The 16731-nt window shown below is 39.4% G+C and overlaps 1 protein-coding gene across 2 annotated transcripts in view; it reads right to left on the bottom strand.

Annotated features, from left to right (window-relative positions):
* Positions 1–16731, bottom strand: part of Tnpo3 (transportin 3) — a 91993-nt gene that overhangs the window by 3565 nt on the left and 71697 nt on the right. For both annotated transcript variants that reach the window (XM_004856367.3, XM_004856368.3), the window contains 3 exons: positions 16292–16448; positions 14882–15049; positions 10919–11031 (listed from right to left, as the gene is read on the bottom strand). In XM_004856367.3, the coding sequence (XP_004856424.1) occupies positions 10919–11031; positions 14882–15049; positions 16292–16448 (438 nt within the window). The remainder of the gene's footprint in view (positions 1–10918; positions 11032–14881; positions 15050–16291; positions 16449–16731) is intronic.

The following is a 16731-nucleotide window of genomic DNA, read 5'->3' as shown; positions in this document are numbered from 1 at the left end:
TCATTCTCTTCCAAAGGCAGATTCTGTTTACAAAGCTCAGCCCAGCAACTAAGTCTCTATCAGTCATGGATTTTCTAGTTCAACAGGCCACTCAGGGTCTCCTCCTCTAGGAGGAAGAGGACAAAGGAAAGGGTTAAGGCACGCAGAAAGGGAGGAGGAAGCAGGACTCAGTCCTCACAAACACTGAGATACCCAGGCAGCATGAAGAGCTCAACTGTCATCTGGCTCTGCATTTCAAAAGGTCATCAAGAAACCAATTGATGCCAACTTCATTACTTTTTTTTTTGGTACCGGGGGATCGAACTCGGGTCCTTGCGCTTGCGAAGCAGGCGGCAAAACCACTGAGCTAACCGCCTCCCCCAACTTCACTACCTTTTATATCTGTCTTCATAACGGTTTTTGTTAAGTGAACCTGAGGCTAAGCTGAAGCAGTAGAAAGGCACTCCCTTAGTTTCTTCGTTGCTAAGACACAATACCTGACAATCTCAAACTAAAGGAGGAGAGATTTACTTTAGATCACACTTCAGTCTGTAGTTGTCTGGCACCAAAGATAGAATGGTAAGACATAGAGGAATGGTGGAGGAACAGCCGCTCATGGCATGGCTGATAGGAAGCAGAGCATGCTGGGTATATGCCTGTAATCCCCCTACTCAGGAGGCTGAGGCAGGAGGATTGCTGAGAGTTTAAGGCCAGCTTGTTAAAGGTGAGACCCTATCTCAAAAAAAAAAAAAAAAAAAGCAGAGAATGAAGCAAGGAGCTGGGGAGAGAGATAAACCCTTTCAGGTCACATCTCAGTGACCCCCTCTTCTGACCATACCTTGCCTAACAAACAGCAAGTCACCTATAAGCCCTCATCATCCATTAACCCCCCCAAATCCCACCTATGAGCACACGAGGCTCTTGGGGACCTCTAGATGTAACATTCCACCCCTGGCCCCCAAATGACTCATCCACATCACTTTATGCAAACTGCATTTAGCCTATCTCTAAGACCTGCCAAAGTCCTAACAGTTCCAGCACTGCTGAAAGGTCCAAGGACCAAGTCTTCAATGAGGTTAAAAAGAAAGCTAAACACTTCTAACATACGATGGCAAAGGGTAAACATTCCCATTCCAAAAGGGAGAAATGAGGGACAGAAACCAGTGGGACCAAAGCAAGACCGAAACCTAGCAGGGAAAACATTATATCCTGCAGTTCTATGTCCAGCAACCAGGGCAAGTTGTAGCGAGATGTGAACATGAAAGGGCTTGGGCAGTGCTGCCCCTACGGCACTGCTGCAAGTAATACCCCTCATGGCTTCTTTCTTGGGCCAGCTTTGCTCAAGTCTTGCAGCTTTCCTCAGATGTTTCACGTTCTAGGATTCTCCAGCTTCCTGGGGTCTCTACTGCACTTTTGACTTCACACTCACAGCTTCACACACTGCCCTCTGAGGGGCACGCTGTCTGGTCTCCCAGACCTCCTCTTTTAAAAAAAATTTTTTTATTAGTATGTATACGTAGCACACAATGTTCACATTCCTTGTGTGGAGTTGGTGCATGCACATAACACACCTTAATTCCTTTTGTTCCCCCAGTACTGGGGATCGAAATCAGGACCTTGGGCTTTCGAGGCAGGCGTGTGTACCACTGAGCTAAATCCCCGGCCCACCTTAATTCCTTTTTACAACCCCTTTCTCTCCTTCCTTCCACCTCTTGAACCCCCTTTTCCATGTGAAAAACATTTATTTCCCTACTTCCTATTATCTTTTATTTTATTCTGTATTTATAACTTGGGTTTCTTATATAAGAAACCAAATTATATGCAATATTTAAGCTTGTGTGTCGGATTTATTTCACTTAACATTCATTTTTCCTACAAATGACTCAAGTTGATCCTTCTTTATGGCAGAGTAGTACTCTAGTGTGTGTAAATACTACATTTCCCTTATCCATTTATCTCTTGATGGACACATAGGCTGTTATGTATGTACCACTCCAATATAATGTCTTTTTGGAGACAGAGTCTCACTATGTAGTTCAGGCTGTCTCTGAACTACCATGTAGCCCAGGATGGCCTTGAACTCAAGGTGATCCTTCTGCCTCAGCCTCCTCAGTACTGGGGATTATAGGCATGCCTCACCCTGCCCAGCTGTACTATGATATCTTTAACACTTTCAGGAAGATACCTAGAAGGGGAATAACTGAGTCAAATGGAATTTCTAGTTTTAGTTTTTTGAGGAATCTCACTGCTGATTTCCATGATGGTTGTACTAGTCCTCCCCACCCCTCACCCCCCAGAGCCTCACCAGCATTTGTTATTATTTGATTTTTTTTAGGGGGGGAATCAGAGATCGAACTTGGGACCTTGCACTTGCGAGGCAGGCAGCGGAACCACTGAGCTAAATCTCGGGCTGTTCTTATTTGATTTCTTAATAATGGTCATTTTGAAATCTGCGTGGAGGCCTTGCTGATCCCACCCCTCTTGTATTCTACATGCCTGTAAGACCAGTACCATGTGGATGGCACCAAGGTCTGCAGTCAGCTCAAGCAGTGGCCTGATCTCCTAGAATCATGGCCAAAGAGGCCTCTGAGTTCTAGGAAGGCTAAGCACTGTGAACAGATCCAGAAAAAAATTCCCTAGGTGGCCATTCTCCAACAGAGTGCCCTGGGGCTTTCTGCTCAGAGCAAAGCCTTTTACTTTTGCAATTCTGAGCCTGTGAAGGATAGGGTATTGTTGGTTTTGGGGATGCCCTCAGGCCATCTTTTCTATTGTCCTGTCATAAAGTACTTGACCTGGGTACCTGAAAAAAAATTTATGAAGTACTTGACTTTTTTTTTTTCTTTTTGGTACCAGGGATAGAACTTAGGACCTTGCGCTTGCAAGGCAGGAGCCAGAACCACTGAGCTAAATCCCCAGCCCTGACTTTTTTTTTTTTTTTTTTTAGATATTCTTGCTATGTATATATGTAGTTCAGGCTGGCCTTGAACTCTTGGCAATCCTCCTGCCTCAGCCTCCTGAGTGCTGGGATTACAGACGTGCACCAACATGCCTGGCTTAATCTTTTCAGCAACCAAGCTCTCCTCTGTTCAAACTGTATAGGTCTGAATTTTACAGGAGTTTCCTTTCTGGTGAAACTCAAAACTTTTAAAAAAATCATTCAGCTGTGCCATTTGTTTTTGATTCTCAATGTAGAGCTGGGCTGAAAGCACCCAATTCAGCCACAGCCTGAATTTTGGGACTGCCTTAAAATTTCCTCCACCAGATTAATTAGTCTGACACCCTTAATCTCAGTTTTCTGCAGTCTCATGACCTGAGTGAACACACATGGTTGAGTCCAAGTGCCAGTAAAGTCCTTCCCAACTGAAACCTCTTGGGCCTGGTCTTTACAACTGCTTTTTAATCCTGCATTCTGATCTTCTGAGCTCTAGCCAAAATCTTCCATCAAACTTTGCTTACAGCATTCTAGGGCTTCTTTTCTAGCTGGCATCTACAAATCTTTCCTCCTGCAAACCAGTTCCAAAAACTTCTAAACCACACGGTCACACAGTGTCACAGAAATTACCCCACTTTATCAGTATGTAAATCTGTCTTAGCTACTTTCTTCATCCTTGAGACACAATACCTGACACCCATAAAGTAAAGGAGAGGTTTATTTTGGCTTATGTTTCAGTTATATTTGGCTGGCACCAAGACAGGATGGCACAACACAGCAGCATGGTGAAGGAATAGCTGCTGATGGCATGGAGGATAGGAAGCAGAGCATGAAACAAGAGCCAGGAAGGGAGATAAACCCTTCCAGGTCACACTGTTGGTAACCTTCCTCTTCTGACCAGAGGCCCCCTCCCCATTTCTAACAGCAAGCTAGCTATAAGCCCCCATAATCCAATCACTTTCCAAAAGCCCCATATATGAACATATGAGGCTCTTGGGGGACATCTAGATATAAAGGCACCTACCATTATCATGATCACCATTTTGAGCCAGCTCTCTAGGTCAGAAAACTCAAGACACCAGGGCCTATAGGTAGGACTCAATGTTAGATGATTCACTTTCTATCGCATAATGATTAAACATCAGGAGGGAACTGCTAATAGTCTAACAGAGTAGGTAAAATTCTACCTATCTCCTCAAGGAAGATCCCCTGAAGTGTCTACATTTAGGTTTCGCCACCTAATATAAGATCTGAAGCATCATTAAGAACCTCTATTTAGAGCTGGGTGTGGTAGCACATCCCTATAATCCCAGCACTCGGGAGGCTATGAGTTTGAGGCCAGCCTGGACTATACAGTGAGACCCTATATCCAAAACAAAACAAAACACACCTAATGACTTAGATCCCAGAATTTGATTGTAAAATCTTTCTTCTAGTCTCTTCCCACCCTAAGAATGGAATGAACACAAGGATCTTCCGAGTTTCTTGGAATTCTGTAACCCCTGCTTTGTGAATTTAACAAGCTTCAATAAAAACCTTATATTTCTCAGTCTATTTCGAAATCAACACAGACTGCTATGGAGGCAGTCGGGGTATGCAAGCTATATACATGTCATTCATATGTCCAATGTCAAGATGGAGAAAGAATAATAAGAGAAGCTGCGGTGTGGTGTGTCATTACAAGGAACCAAGACAACAAGAAACCCTGACACTTAGAAAAGTGTTGAAGAGGGCTGGGGATTTAGTTCAGTGGTGCTGTGCCTGCTTCACAAGCACAAGGTCCTGAGTTTAATCCCTGGTACTGAAGGAAAAAAAAAAGGTGTTAAAGACTCAAGATTCTTTTACTACCCTTATATCCTGCATGTTTTGAATTTTATCCTTCTTCAACCCAAGATCTTGATTTAATCTGGAAGAGAAATATCTCCATCATTATCTAATTCTTCTGTAGTACAAGAAAAAGAGTATTGAAATCAAACTACGACTACACAAAAACTGTGGTAAAACAGGGAAAATAAGTGACAGGCCACCATGTCTCCAATAAGCTCCACTTCTGCCTCTATTCCTAGTGACTGCTGTGGTGTCAAGAGCTTCAGCTAACTGTTAAACTTAAGTGTCTTTGATGGGCAACCCCACAAAAACAGATCAAAAAGCTCTCTGAATGCTAGTGCTAGCTTCCTCTTTTCTGCCTCAGTCCTACTGATGTTTACTAGGTTCCTGGATTCTAATTTTATTTTTGTCAACTCTCACCATTTTTCAGGTTCTCTTTTCTGGCATCTAGTCCCACAATTCCAATTCTATCATTCTTCTGAATGCCTTGTAATCACTATTTCTCAAGCCTCAAAATCCTAGGGCTGTGTTGAGATAAGCAGCCCTTGTGATCTGATGTCCTGGTAGATAATGAGGAACAATCAAGCTCCTAACTGATGACTTGACCAGGGAGACACGCTCATACTGGCCTCTAATTCCAGTGTCATTGCTTTCCATGTTCAACATCTTTGAAGATCCTCATGAAAGTAAGGTAAGTAGTCAGATCAAGATAGAGAAACGATGGCAAGAGTTCTTCTAGTCCTAATTAGTCTTAGACAGTGATAGGCTCACCTGGTGTTTGGAAAGGAAGAATGATATTCTAGAATAAAAAAGTCCCAGCTTTCTTCAACTTGACCAACTAAAAAAGCCACAGAATTAATTACCAGCACCATTTGAAAAACACGCTTGGACTTGCTGAAATGAAACTGAACCAGTTTATCCTCCCTGTGAGGATGGCAAACAAAGCAGCATGTTGAGGCAGGACTTTTGAGACCTTAAGACCAAAAGGGAGACTGAGTCATACATAGGTTCAAGAGCAACAAGCACACAGGAGAAAGAGAATTACTGAAGAAGTGGGCCATCTCAAACTCTTTCTAGCATCTCACCATTCCCTCTTACTTTTGTTCATTTCCCAACATCAGGTCACAACCCACTACAGGAAGGGCTGCAAAACTTGTTTAGCAAAGGAAGATCAAGTAGGTTTGGTGGTATTTTATTGTCCCATATCACAGGCCAAAGATCCCAGATATTTTTGTTCAAAGTATTGTTTTACTTAGGCCCTTTTCCTTATACAAGGGAATGAAGTTCCTAACCTTGATTTCAGACTTAATCTACCTGTCATCTATTAGTTCTGTCAGGCCAACAGGGGCATGGTGGAGACTTACTCCAAGATGTGTGGGCAGCTCCTTAAAAGCTGGCAGCAGACATGCCCCAGCTAGTCTTCTAAGTACTCATAAAGACATTCTGGTAATTGCTTTTCCAAGAAGAATTAAGTTAAATTCACTGATCACCTACTATGTGCAAGATTTTCTTTAGATTTCCATTTGGTATTATATAAACCACCTTATGAAATAAGTAGTACTACTCTTATTTTACAGATAAATTAACTGAAGTTCAAAGTAATTTGTTAAATGACAAGACCAAACTAATATTACTTACTCTAACCCCAGTCCTGTGAGGCTTTCCCCTAAGCTCCCACTTGCTCTAGGACAATCAGAGCCAATATGATTGTGCCCTTCCCATGACCAGCATTACATGGAATAAAACAAAAACACAGAGAATCAACTATTATGCTACTTTCACTTGCAACAGCTTGCAGAAGGAAACATTCATAGTGAAAGGTAAATACTTTTATAAGGTCATCCCAGGCAATATATTTGGTCTACCTGGTAGAAGAGAAATATTCACTCTGGCAAAATGTGTCACAAAGTTACATGCTATTTTTCAATCATATATGTTACTTGGTTTATAGTTAAGTATCATTTATTTCTGGGTCATGAAGTTAAGCTACTTAGTACTCCATGGCTTGAGATTTTTAACATTAACAAAATTGTTAGCGATACCCCCCCAAAAATGAGAAAGTAAGCCATTTTGGAAAAAGAAATCAATTCGTTGGCAAAGGGTATGTGGTGAAGAACTTGCTAATGTGTTAAAGCCTTGAATTTGATCCCTAGCACTACCACTTAAAAAACAAAACAAAGCAAAACAAAAAAAGAGCTGTTGAACCACTGACTAAAATTTGTTTGACTTTCCCTCACTTCTAAACACTTAGTCCTAGCAGGCCATGGTGGTGCTCGGCTATAATCCCAGCACTCAGGAGGCTGAAGCAGGAGCACTGTGAGGTCCAGGGCCAATTTGGGCTACACAGTGAGCTCAAATACCACCTGGACTGCATAAGTAAGACCCTGTCTCATAAAACCAAAACAAAAACCCCATTTAGTTCTAAAAAGATAATTAAAACCTAGGTCTGATTTAACTTTGAAAGTATAACATATGCTTATGAAAAGAAATGCAAATAGTACAGAAAGTTATGAAGTAAAAAAAGTCTCATTCCCCTTTCATCCTGGTCCTACTTACGTATTTTTCCAGAAACTTATTATACCATGCACAAAGTCTCTCTATATATCTCCTTTAAAAGTGTACTCTGGTCCATTTATAAGAACATGAATAAAACAAAACCTTAAGAAAAAATTTAACCAAGGAAGCAAAAGACTTGTACACTGAAAACTATAAAACATCAAAGATAATCTGTGTTCATGGATTGGAAGACTTGATATTGTTAAAATGTTATTACTATCCCAAGAAGACTACAGATTCAGTACAATCTCCATGAAAATTCTAACAGCATTTTTGCAGAAACAGAAAAATCCAACTTAAAATTCATATGGAACCTCAAAAGACCCTAAATGGCCACAACAATTTTGAAAAGGGAGACCAAAATCGGAGGTCTCACAGTTCCTGCTTTCAAAATTTATCACAAAGTCACACTAATCAAAACAGTATGGTACTGACATAAAAAAAATACACAGAACAATGGAATAAAGGGCCTAGAAATAAACCTTGATATGGTCAATGATTTCTAACAAGGGTATCAAGACCATTCAAGAAGGAAAAGTCAGTCTTTTCAATATATGATGGGAGGAAAATTGGATATCTAATGCAAACGGAGGTAGGATCACAAGTCTGGCCCCAGTCTGGGCAACAAGGCGAGACCTTCTCTCAAAATAAAAAATTAAATGTGCTGGGAATGTATGAGGCCCTGGGTTCAATCTCTAGTATTGCAAAAACAAAACAAAACAAAAAAACAACACCCAAAACTGTGCATCAAGGGACACGACAGAATGAAATGGCAATCTAAAGAATGGAAGGAAATATTTGTAAATCACATATATTATAAGGAATTAATATCCCAAATATATAAACAACTATCACAACTTGACAAAAGAGATCCAATTTTAAGTGGTGAAGGGACGTGAGACATGTTTTCAAAGATATACAGGTAGCCAATAAGCATATGAAAAGACGCTCAACATCACTAATCATCACAGAAGTGCAAATCAAAACTACAATGGGCTGGGTCGGGGATTTAGCTCAGTGGCACCACGTCTGCCTTGCAAGTGGAAAGTCCTGAGTTCCATCCCAGTACCAAAGAAAAAAACCAAAAAACCAAAACCTACAATGGGCTATTACCTCCCATTTGTGAGAACAAAATAGCAAGTGTGGAAAAGGATGTGGAGAAACTGAAACCTTGTGCACTGCTGGTAGGGATAAATAATGGTTCAGCTGCTATGGAAAACAGTAAAAATAGCGTTACCATATGATCCACTATTCCACTTGGGTATAAATCCAAAAGAAAGGAAAATAGGGTCTCAAAGAGATGTTTCTACAATTAAATTAATAGCTGGATATTCACAAGAGCCAACAGGTGGAAGCAAGATATATGAATATTAGTTAGCTTTAAAAAGGACAGAAATTCTGGCACACACTCGAAGGACGGGCTGAGTGAAAATTAGCTGTACAAGGTATCTAGGGAAATTGAACCCAAAAAATATCAAGTAAGACAGTGGTTGCTAGGGGCTGGGGAGGGGAAGATAGAAAATTGTTGCCTAATGGGTATAGTTTCAATTTTGTAAGATAAAAATTCTAGGAAGTGGTTGCATAACATGAGCATACTTAATACTACTGAACTGTACATGTAAAAAATTATTAAGATGGCAAATTTTGTTTTGTGTATTTTATTATAAAAATTGTTTTAAAAGTTCAAGTTGTATCTGGGTGTGATGGTACACACCTGTAATCCCAGCACTCTGAGAAGTTAAAACAGGAGGATTCCAAGGTCAAATCCAGCTTGAATAACTTAGTGAGACCCTGTCTCAAAATTTAAAAAGGGCTAGACATGGTGGTGCATGTCTGTAATCCCAGCACTTGGGATGCTGAGGCAGGGGGATTGCCATGAGTTCAAGACCAGCCTGGGATATGTAGTGAATTCAAGGCCAGCCTGAACTACACATCGAGACCCTGTCTCAAAAAACAAAACAAAACAAATTTTAAAAGGGCTGATGCTGTAGCTTAGTGTGAAGGCTCTAATTTCAATCCTTAGTATCAAAAAAAAAAGTTCAAGTTGGGTTATGTGATACGATTATTTTTCCCTTTACAATGTATCTTGTATATCTTAATGAATCATCACATGTATTTATTCTTTATTTTTTTTTAGTGACTAGTTACATACAGGTATGCCATTAATTATTTAATCATTTTCTATTGATGGATAATTAGAATATTTCCATATTTTTCACAACTATCAACCTCGCTGCAATATTTTTTGCCTATACATCTTTCTATAACTCTATGAACATAAGCCACAGCCTAAAATTTAGTAGAAATTCTAAAGACTCTAGATTAAAAAAGAGTATCATAGAAGGTAACATACAGTTAAAAAATCCAATTTAAGTCGCTGCCATTAACATAAAGGACCAGCTGGTATGGTGCACATGCTGGAAAACCCAGACACTCAAGAGGCTGAAGCAGCAGGATTATACGTTGGGAGGCCAGCTAGGGCAACTCAGTCATACCCTGTCTCAAAATAAAATTTCAAAAGGGCCCAGGATGTGGCTCAGTGGTAGGCACTGGGTTCAATCTCTAATACCGCAAAAAAGTTAAAAACAAAACAAAACATGGGGATCTCACAGATTTTGATTCAGTGATTATATTCTAAGGAAATTTTCAAAGAAAGCAAAGGGTAAAATTTAATATTATCTGTAATAGAAATAATTTCTTAATAGAGGCATTAAAAGAAGGGCTGGGGATTTAGCTCAGTGGTTCTGCCTTGCAAGCAGGGACCCAAGTTCGATCCCCAGTACCAAAAAAAAAAAAAAAGAGGCATTAAAAGGAAATCTAGTAATCATGGGGAAAATTCTCTGACTCACTGCAGCCTACATGACTCTGCAATGCTTTATAACCAATGTATCACCTATTCAGGCATCAGCTTCCTGACCTCAGAACATGGATGAGGCCTAAGAAGGACTTGGAAGAAAAGACAGATCTCATGAAGGGAGAGGTAGTGCCTCCATTTACCCTTAAACCAGTTTAGTTGATATGTGTAAGTGATGTACATATAAAGAGCATGGTGATATCTCTCTCCTTACATTGGCATTTTTATGCCAATTTGTGCAATTCACTGCTAAACAGATACTTGGGCGGGGATTTAGCTCAGTGGTTCCACTGCCCGTCTCATAAGTGCAAGGTCCCAAATTCGATCCCCAGTACCAAAAACAAACAAACAAAAAACAGATACTAAATTGTAAGCTACAAAGGCACATAAGAAACATGTTCATTTTTTCTAAACACCCTAGTTTGGTGATGGTAAACCTTTTAGAGACTAAGTGGCCAAACTACAACCTAAAACCCGCTTATGTATCGAAAAGTGCCAACACTGCAATCAAACCTGAATACTGACCGGCCATGCAAAAGGGTGGAAGAGTTGTGGCTAAGAAGGCGCCACTACTCCTTTCCATGCACATGCATGGCTCCTATGTGTCTTGTTATCTGAGGCTTGGCTGCTGAAGTGATGCTGGGGTGACTTGGCTTGTGTGCCGACTGAGAGGGCTCTTCGTGCGTGCTGCAGCATGAATGCCATAGGTTCGCCACCACTGCCCTAGTTATATGCTCCTTTTTTGTGAGTTCCCCCACACCACCACTCACCTAGTGACTTGTTTGTGAAAGTCTGTAAGTTGTTTGTGTGTCACTGTGACAGCTCCCACGGTTGTCTCCTTTGGCAAACCTTTCAAGGAATTCTCTAACCATCGACAAAAGGTCTGTATAGGAAGAAGAGGGATAAGAGTTTTAAAAGGAGGCAGAGTTTATTCACTGGAAGCCCTATGGGTGCTAAGAAAACCCCGCAGCATTTGCTCCTCTAGACTTGGAACAAGTAAAGGAATTAACAAAAGTACTGACCTTAGCCTTTAAATCCTCTGGTTTGACGTAGTCTGCAAATGCAAGTCTACAGTTCCCTTCAGAGGGGCAGCAGGCATCAATTCAGACGAAGGCTTTTGATACCTTCTAGAACAAACTATTGTTCTATTCCTGTCTTTGAAACTTTTTTTTTTTTGAGACAGGGTCTCACTATGTAGTTTAGGGTAGCTTTGAACTCACTATGGAGCCCAGGCTGGGCTTGCATTCATGGGGATTCTCCTGCCTTTGCCTCTGAAGTGCTGGGAGTATAGGCATTCGCCACCATGCCCCATCCTGCCCTTAAATAATACTTTAAAAAACTAAACAGATGCCAGAAAAAACTTACACTTGAAGATCAAAAGCTATCCAAAGTAAATTTTCAAATATCAGAAACAGCAGACACTAAATGAATATTAAGTAAGGCAGAGCAGGTTGACTTTGACTTTGTCATAGAGGACAGGAGGAAGCTGAAAATAAGACCAGAAGATGAAAAACTGAAAGAACTTCTACAAGCTTTACAAACAAGCTATTAATTGAAAATGTTGATATTGAGTATCCAGCCATGCGCAATTTAAAAGGCAAGGCCAAGTAAGAAACAGTGCATTTCAAAACAGGGTCATAGAAGGAAGATGTCATGAATATCTATAGTTATAAAGCAAAAGAACTGACAGAAAAATATGGAATTTAAAATTTGGCAGATGACGATGAATGGTAACCATTATGTACTGCAAATGTACTACTGAAAATAAAAATTAAATAAATAGATTTTGGCAGATGAGAAATTTTTGTTTTTGTAGCCTTCATAATGGTATCAGGGCTTAACATATCAAGAAGAAATGGACTCTTAAATATCAGATATATTTTTGATATTAGCACGAGCTGCAATACTTAGGAATATGCTAAAACTACACAGTTAAATTTACTTGCATATGAGTTCTTTATTGTTCTTCTACAGTGAGTTAGTGTTACTAATAAAAACTCTATTAAAAAATAAGTATACTAAATAAGCATGTCATAGCCAGGTGTAGTGGCACATGCCCATAATCCCAGCACTCAGCAGGCTTGAGGCAGGAGGACTGCACAAGTTGGAGGCCAGCCTGGGCTCCACAGGGATTTCAAGGCAAGCCTGGACTACATGCCAAGACCCTGTTTCAAAAAGTAAATAAAATAAAAATAAACAAATAAGCATGTCAGAAAGCACATATATAACATGAACCCAGAGACTTAAGGATTTGAAGGTCATCTTGGTCAGTTTAAGTTATATCCATTCAGTTCCTTGTGGTATTTGTCTATGCTCTAGGTTAGAAAATCTCGTGCCTGTTGTTATTTAAGACCATTTATTTATATCTGAGCAGAATTTCTTTGAAACTTTCACAGGTACAAAAATTGTCCCACCCCCTTATTTCCTTCCTCTTCAAACTAAAAATCAAAATTCTAGAGACTTCCTCTGGGTTATTTTCAGCTGAACTCTTCTCCTTTTGAGTCAGCTCTAATTTTTCTTTCCTTCTTAAGTATGATGTATACTTTGATCAGAGTTTTTAGCAAAAAGTTACCTTTTTATACCTACTATTTTATATTATGTATTTCCCTATCATGTTCATTTATAATCATAATAGACCAATGCAAAAGTAAGTATTATAATATAAATGCTTAACGAACATAATTCTCCAAGTGTTCCCAGAAAAGAATACTTCACTCAGGGAGGAAAAAAACTTTCGGGGCAAAAGTTTCAAAACAGAACCATCAAATCGACATTTTGGCATCCAAAGACAGGCCAAGAGTTAACTACGGTATCCCACCAAATGAAAACAACCAAGTATTAAACTAAAAGGCAAAAATTAATTAAATAGCACATAATGGTTTTTTAACATCTTCCTGTAAAGAATTCTAAAAATCTGGTTGAAAACACTGAATAAATTTGCCATAAATAGGTATCCAACAAGAAAATGAGGAACAGAGGATATTCAATTTTGTTACAAGAAAATACTTAAGAATGTGAAAAAAAATATTTTTGAGTCAGTCTCACTATGTAGTTCAGGCTGGCCTAAATTCATGCCAATCCTCCTGCATCAGCCTCCTTTGAGTGCTGGCATTACTGGCAGCATGCGATACCATGTCTGGCTATGAATTTTCTTTTGATGCATGTCTTACTTATAATATTAATTTGTATAGGATACAGGCAATCTAAACTTATATAAGAGTTTTTATAAAAACTCAGTTGTAGACTGGTGCTCATAGAAGAAAATCACTTTAAAATGGACAATCAAGTATGTATCTACATAGTAAACTCCTACAGGCACACAGCTACTTGATTTCTGTTTTTCTCCAAACCTGCCATTCCCATTTTTTTCTTTTATGTGTGGTACTGAGAATCAAACCTAGAATTTCACACATGCTAAACATGTACTCTACCACTGAGCTACACACTTAGATCATTCTTTTCTTTAGTATTTAACAATATGTTTAAGAATCAAGAATGTTTCTGTAGGCCGGGGATTTAGCTCAGTGGTTCTGTCACCTGCCTCACAAGCACAAGGTCCCAAGTTCGATCCCTGGTACCAAAAAAAAAAAAAGGCTGTTTTTGTGAAGTTTGATTTACATAGTGCATCTTCTGCTTCCTAGGAACCAAGTGTATTTGTAAAAATGTTTATTCAGATTATAGAGATTTTATTTCTCAAGGGCTTTTGAAATTAAATTTGTTTGTCCTTGTGGAAAAAAAACTTTTTAAAAAGAAAACACAGAAATAGCCAGGTGTGGTGGTACACATCTATAATCCCAGCACTTGGAAAGCTGAGGAAGGATCGCTGGGAGTTCCAGGTCAGCCTAGGTACACATAGTGAGGTTTCAAGGTCAGCCCAGAATATATAGGGAGACCTTGTATCAAAAAGGGGGGTAGGGTGGGTGGGTAGATTGGGAGATGATAGCTAGTAGGGAGAGTACTTTGTTTTGAGATAACAAAAGTGACCTAAACTCCACAGAAATACTACTATGTTAGACTGAAATGGAATATATATATTAAACAAATGGCAATGAGAACTGTAGGTACCTTTATATACTATTATCCATTACAATTCCATGGTCCTGGAAGACCATGGTTCAACTGTGTACTTTCCTGATCTGCTTTCTTTCTCATTAAAAATTATAAGTACTATTTTAAAAAATAATTCTTGGGCCAGGGATTTAGCTCAGTGGCACTGCACCTGCCTCACAAATGCAAGGTCCTGAGTTTGATCCCTGGTACCTAAAAAAACCCAAAAAAATTCACAGGCTAAAAACAAAACAAAACAAAAAACAGGAAGGCATTGTGGTGCATGTCTGTAATCCCAGCACTCAACAGGGGGAGGTAGGATTGCTGGAAGCCAGCCTGGACTACATAGCAAGACCTTGTCTCAAAAAAGCAAAACAAAACAGTCAGGCATGGTGGTATACACCTGTAATCCCAGCAGGAGGCAGAAGCAGGAAGATAGCTTCGAGCTTGAGACCAGCCTGGGCTACCTACATACTGAGTTCAGGCCCAGCCTGAACTACAAAGGGAGACTCTGCCTAAAAAAAAAAAAAAAAAAAAAAAATTACAAACAAACAAACTTTAGCAGTGTGCCTAAATCTGGTTCCAAGGAGATATACAGCAGGTCTAGTTTCAAAGTATAGTTCAAGGAACTAAAGTCTATTATATCTACAAATTATGAGTATATATTCCTTATGAAACAATCTTACCGGTCTATCAACCTGCATGATCTCCCAGAGCACTTCAGCCACATCTGGTAAGGTATAGGGGGGGAGACAAAAGCAGCATGTGTGGAGCAGTTGGCTTACAAGCTGCTGTCCAAGCTGGTTCATCACCTGTCCAATCAGTTCTTTACGTAACTCAAAGTCATCTTCATGCTATAAGAAAGCAGATTATATGACTTGTAGTTCTAGTTTCTACTATCCAAAGAACAAGTACTTTCTCATTTAGTATAGTAATTTCTCTTTCCTAGGGAATAAAATATATGTATTATGTAACAGCTAGATTCATAAAGTCCACTAAATGTTTTGTCATTAGGAAGAAAACATGGGTTTATTATCAAGAAAATGGGCACATAGGCTGGGGATTTAGCTCAGTGGCCTTGCCGTCTGCTGTGCAAGCGCAAGGACCCGAGTTCAATCCCCAGTACCAAAAAAAAAAGAAAAGAAAAGAAAATAGGCACAGGTGTCAGGTGAGATCAATGTTAACAGATTTTTTTTTAGGATTAGAAGGCAGGCTGGGGATTTAGCTCACTGGTGCCACACCTGCCTCACAACTGAAAGGTCCTCAGTTCAATCCTCAGTACCAAAAAAAAAAGGCAGAAAAAAACCAATGGTTAAGGACTGAGCATTTTCTAATTTTTTTTCTTGTGGGGGGAAAAAACATGTCCATACTTCCTTTAAAAAAAAATTCCCCCTCCTTGCCTCCTTGTCCCAATCTTTAACTATTTCCTTTTGTTAAAAAAAACAAAGAATTGAAGACTTTTGTTATTTAATCTTTTCTATCAAAGCATTTGATTATTTTCCTTAAAACCAGCCCGTTCACATATGTCTTCACTGCTATACCTTACCTTCAATTCTATTCCACATCTAACCAAATCTACCTTTGAAAATCTTGTGACTACTTCACCACAGCAGCCAGACAGGTCTCTTAATTACTACACACTTAGAACTATGCTTTCTATGCCATTTAGACTATCCTTTTCTTTCCAATTCACTCAAGTTCTATCTAACTCTGTCTTATGGCTCCATTTAAGTCCCTCCTCTTTCAGAAAGTTATCTCAATCCATTTATGTCCAGAGCTTTTCCTCTACTGAATTCAAAGCAACCATGACTTTTATCACTCATCTTAATAAATACTGCCTTTTGCTGTTCTTTAACTCTTTATACCTATTTCTATTTATCTATTCAACTAGACACCATTTCGTCAGCAGGGATAGTTTTAGACCACTTTGTATAGCCTACAGGCCTTAGCTGTCTCAGATCTAGAAATAGATATCTTAGTGAATGATCCACTATGGTATCCGTCTACTATTAAGGATATAACTAATATAGCCCCGCCCCCCCATAAGGAAGAGATAGAGTAAACTAAAGTAGAAAAGGTACACTGTTTATACTTACATCATTGGCTACCCCTGTATGGATGAGGTCTCGTAGGAACCTCATAACACTACAATTGGCATCCCGGTGGTCCAAGGTAGTAGAGGCAATGGCCCACTGTAAGATTGGGATAACTACTTGGCTCCTCAGTAAGGTGACAGGGCTTCGCTGAATAAACCTAATGTTGAAAGAAAGGTTAGGTTAAGTATAAATAACAAGATTAGGCTACAAAAGCAGTCAGGGTTAAAGACAAAATCAGGGAAACAGTAAGTTCAGTGGTTGCTAGGGAGGGTAGGGAGGAAGGGATGAATAAACAGAGCAGAGGATTCTTAAGGTAGTAAAAATATTCTATATGATTCCATAATGGTGAATAGATATCACACATTTGTCAAAACTCACAGAATATGTAACACCAAAATTGAACCCTAAGGTGAACTATGGATATTGGGTGATAATGAGTA

This window comes from Heterocephalus glaber, unplaced genomic scaffold (assembly GCF_053883595.1).
Source record: "Heterocephalus glaber isolate CG9 unplaced genomic scaffold, H.glaber_assembly_v1.0 deba00000546, whole genome shotgun sequence".
Taxonomy (NCBI): domain Eukaryota; kingdom Metazoa; phylum Chordata; class Mammalia; order Rodentia; family Bathyergidae; genus Heterocephalus; species Heterocephalus glaber.
This window is presented reverse-complemented; position numbering and strand designations above follow the sequence as displayed.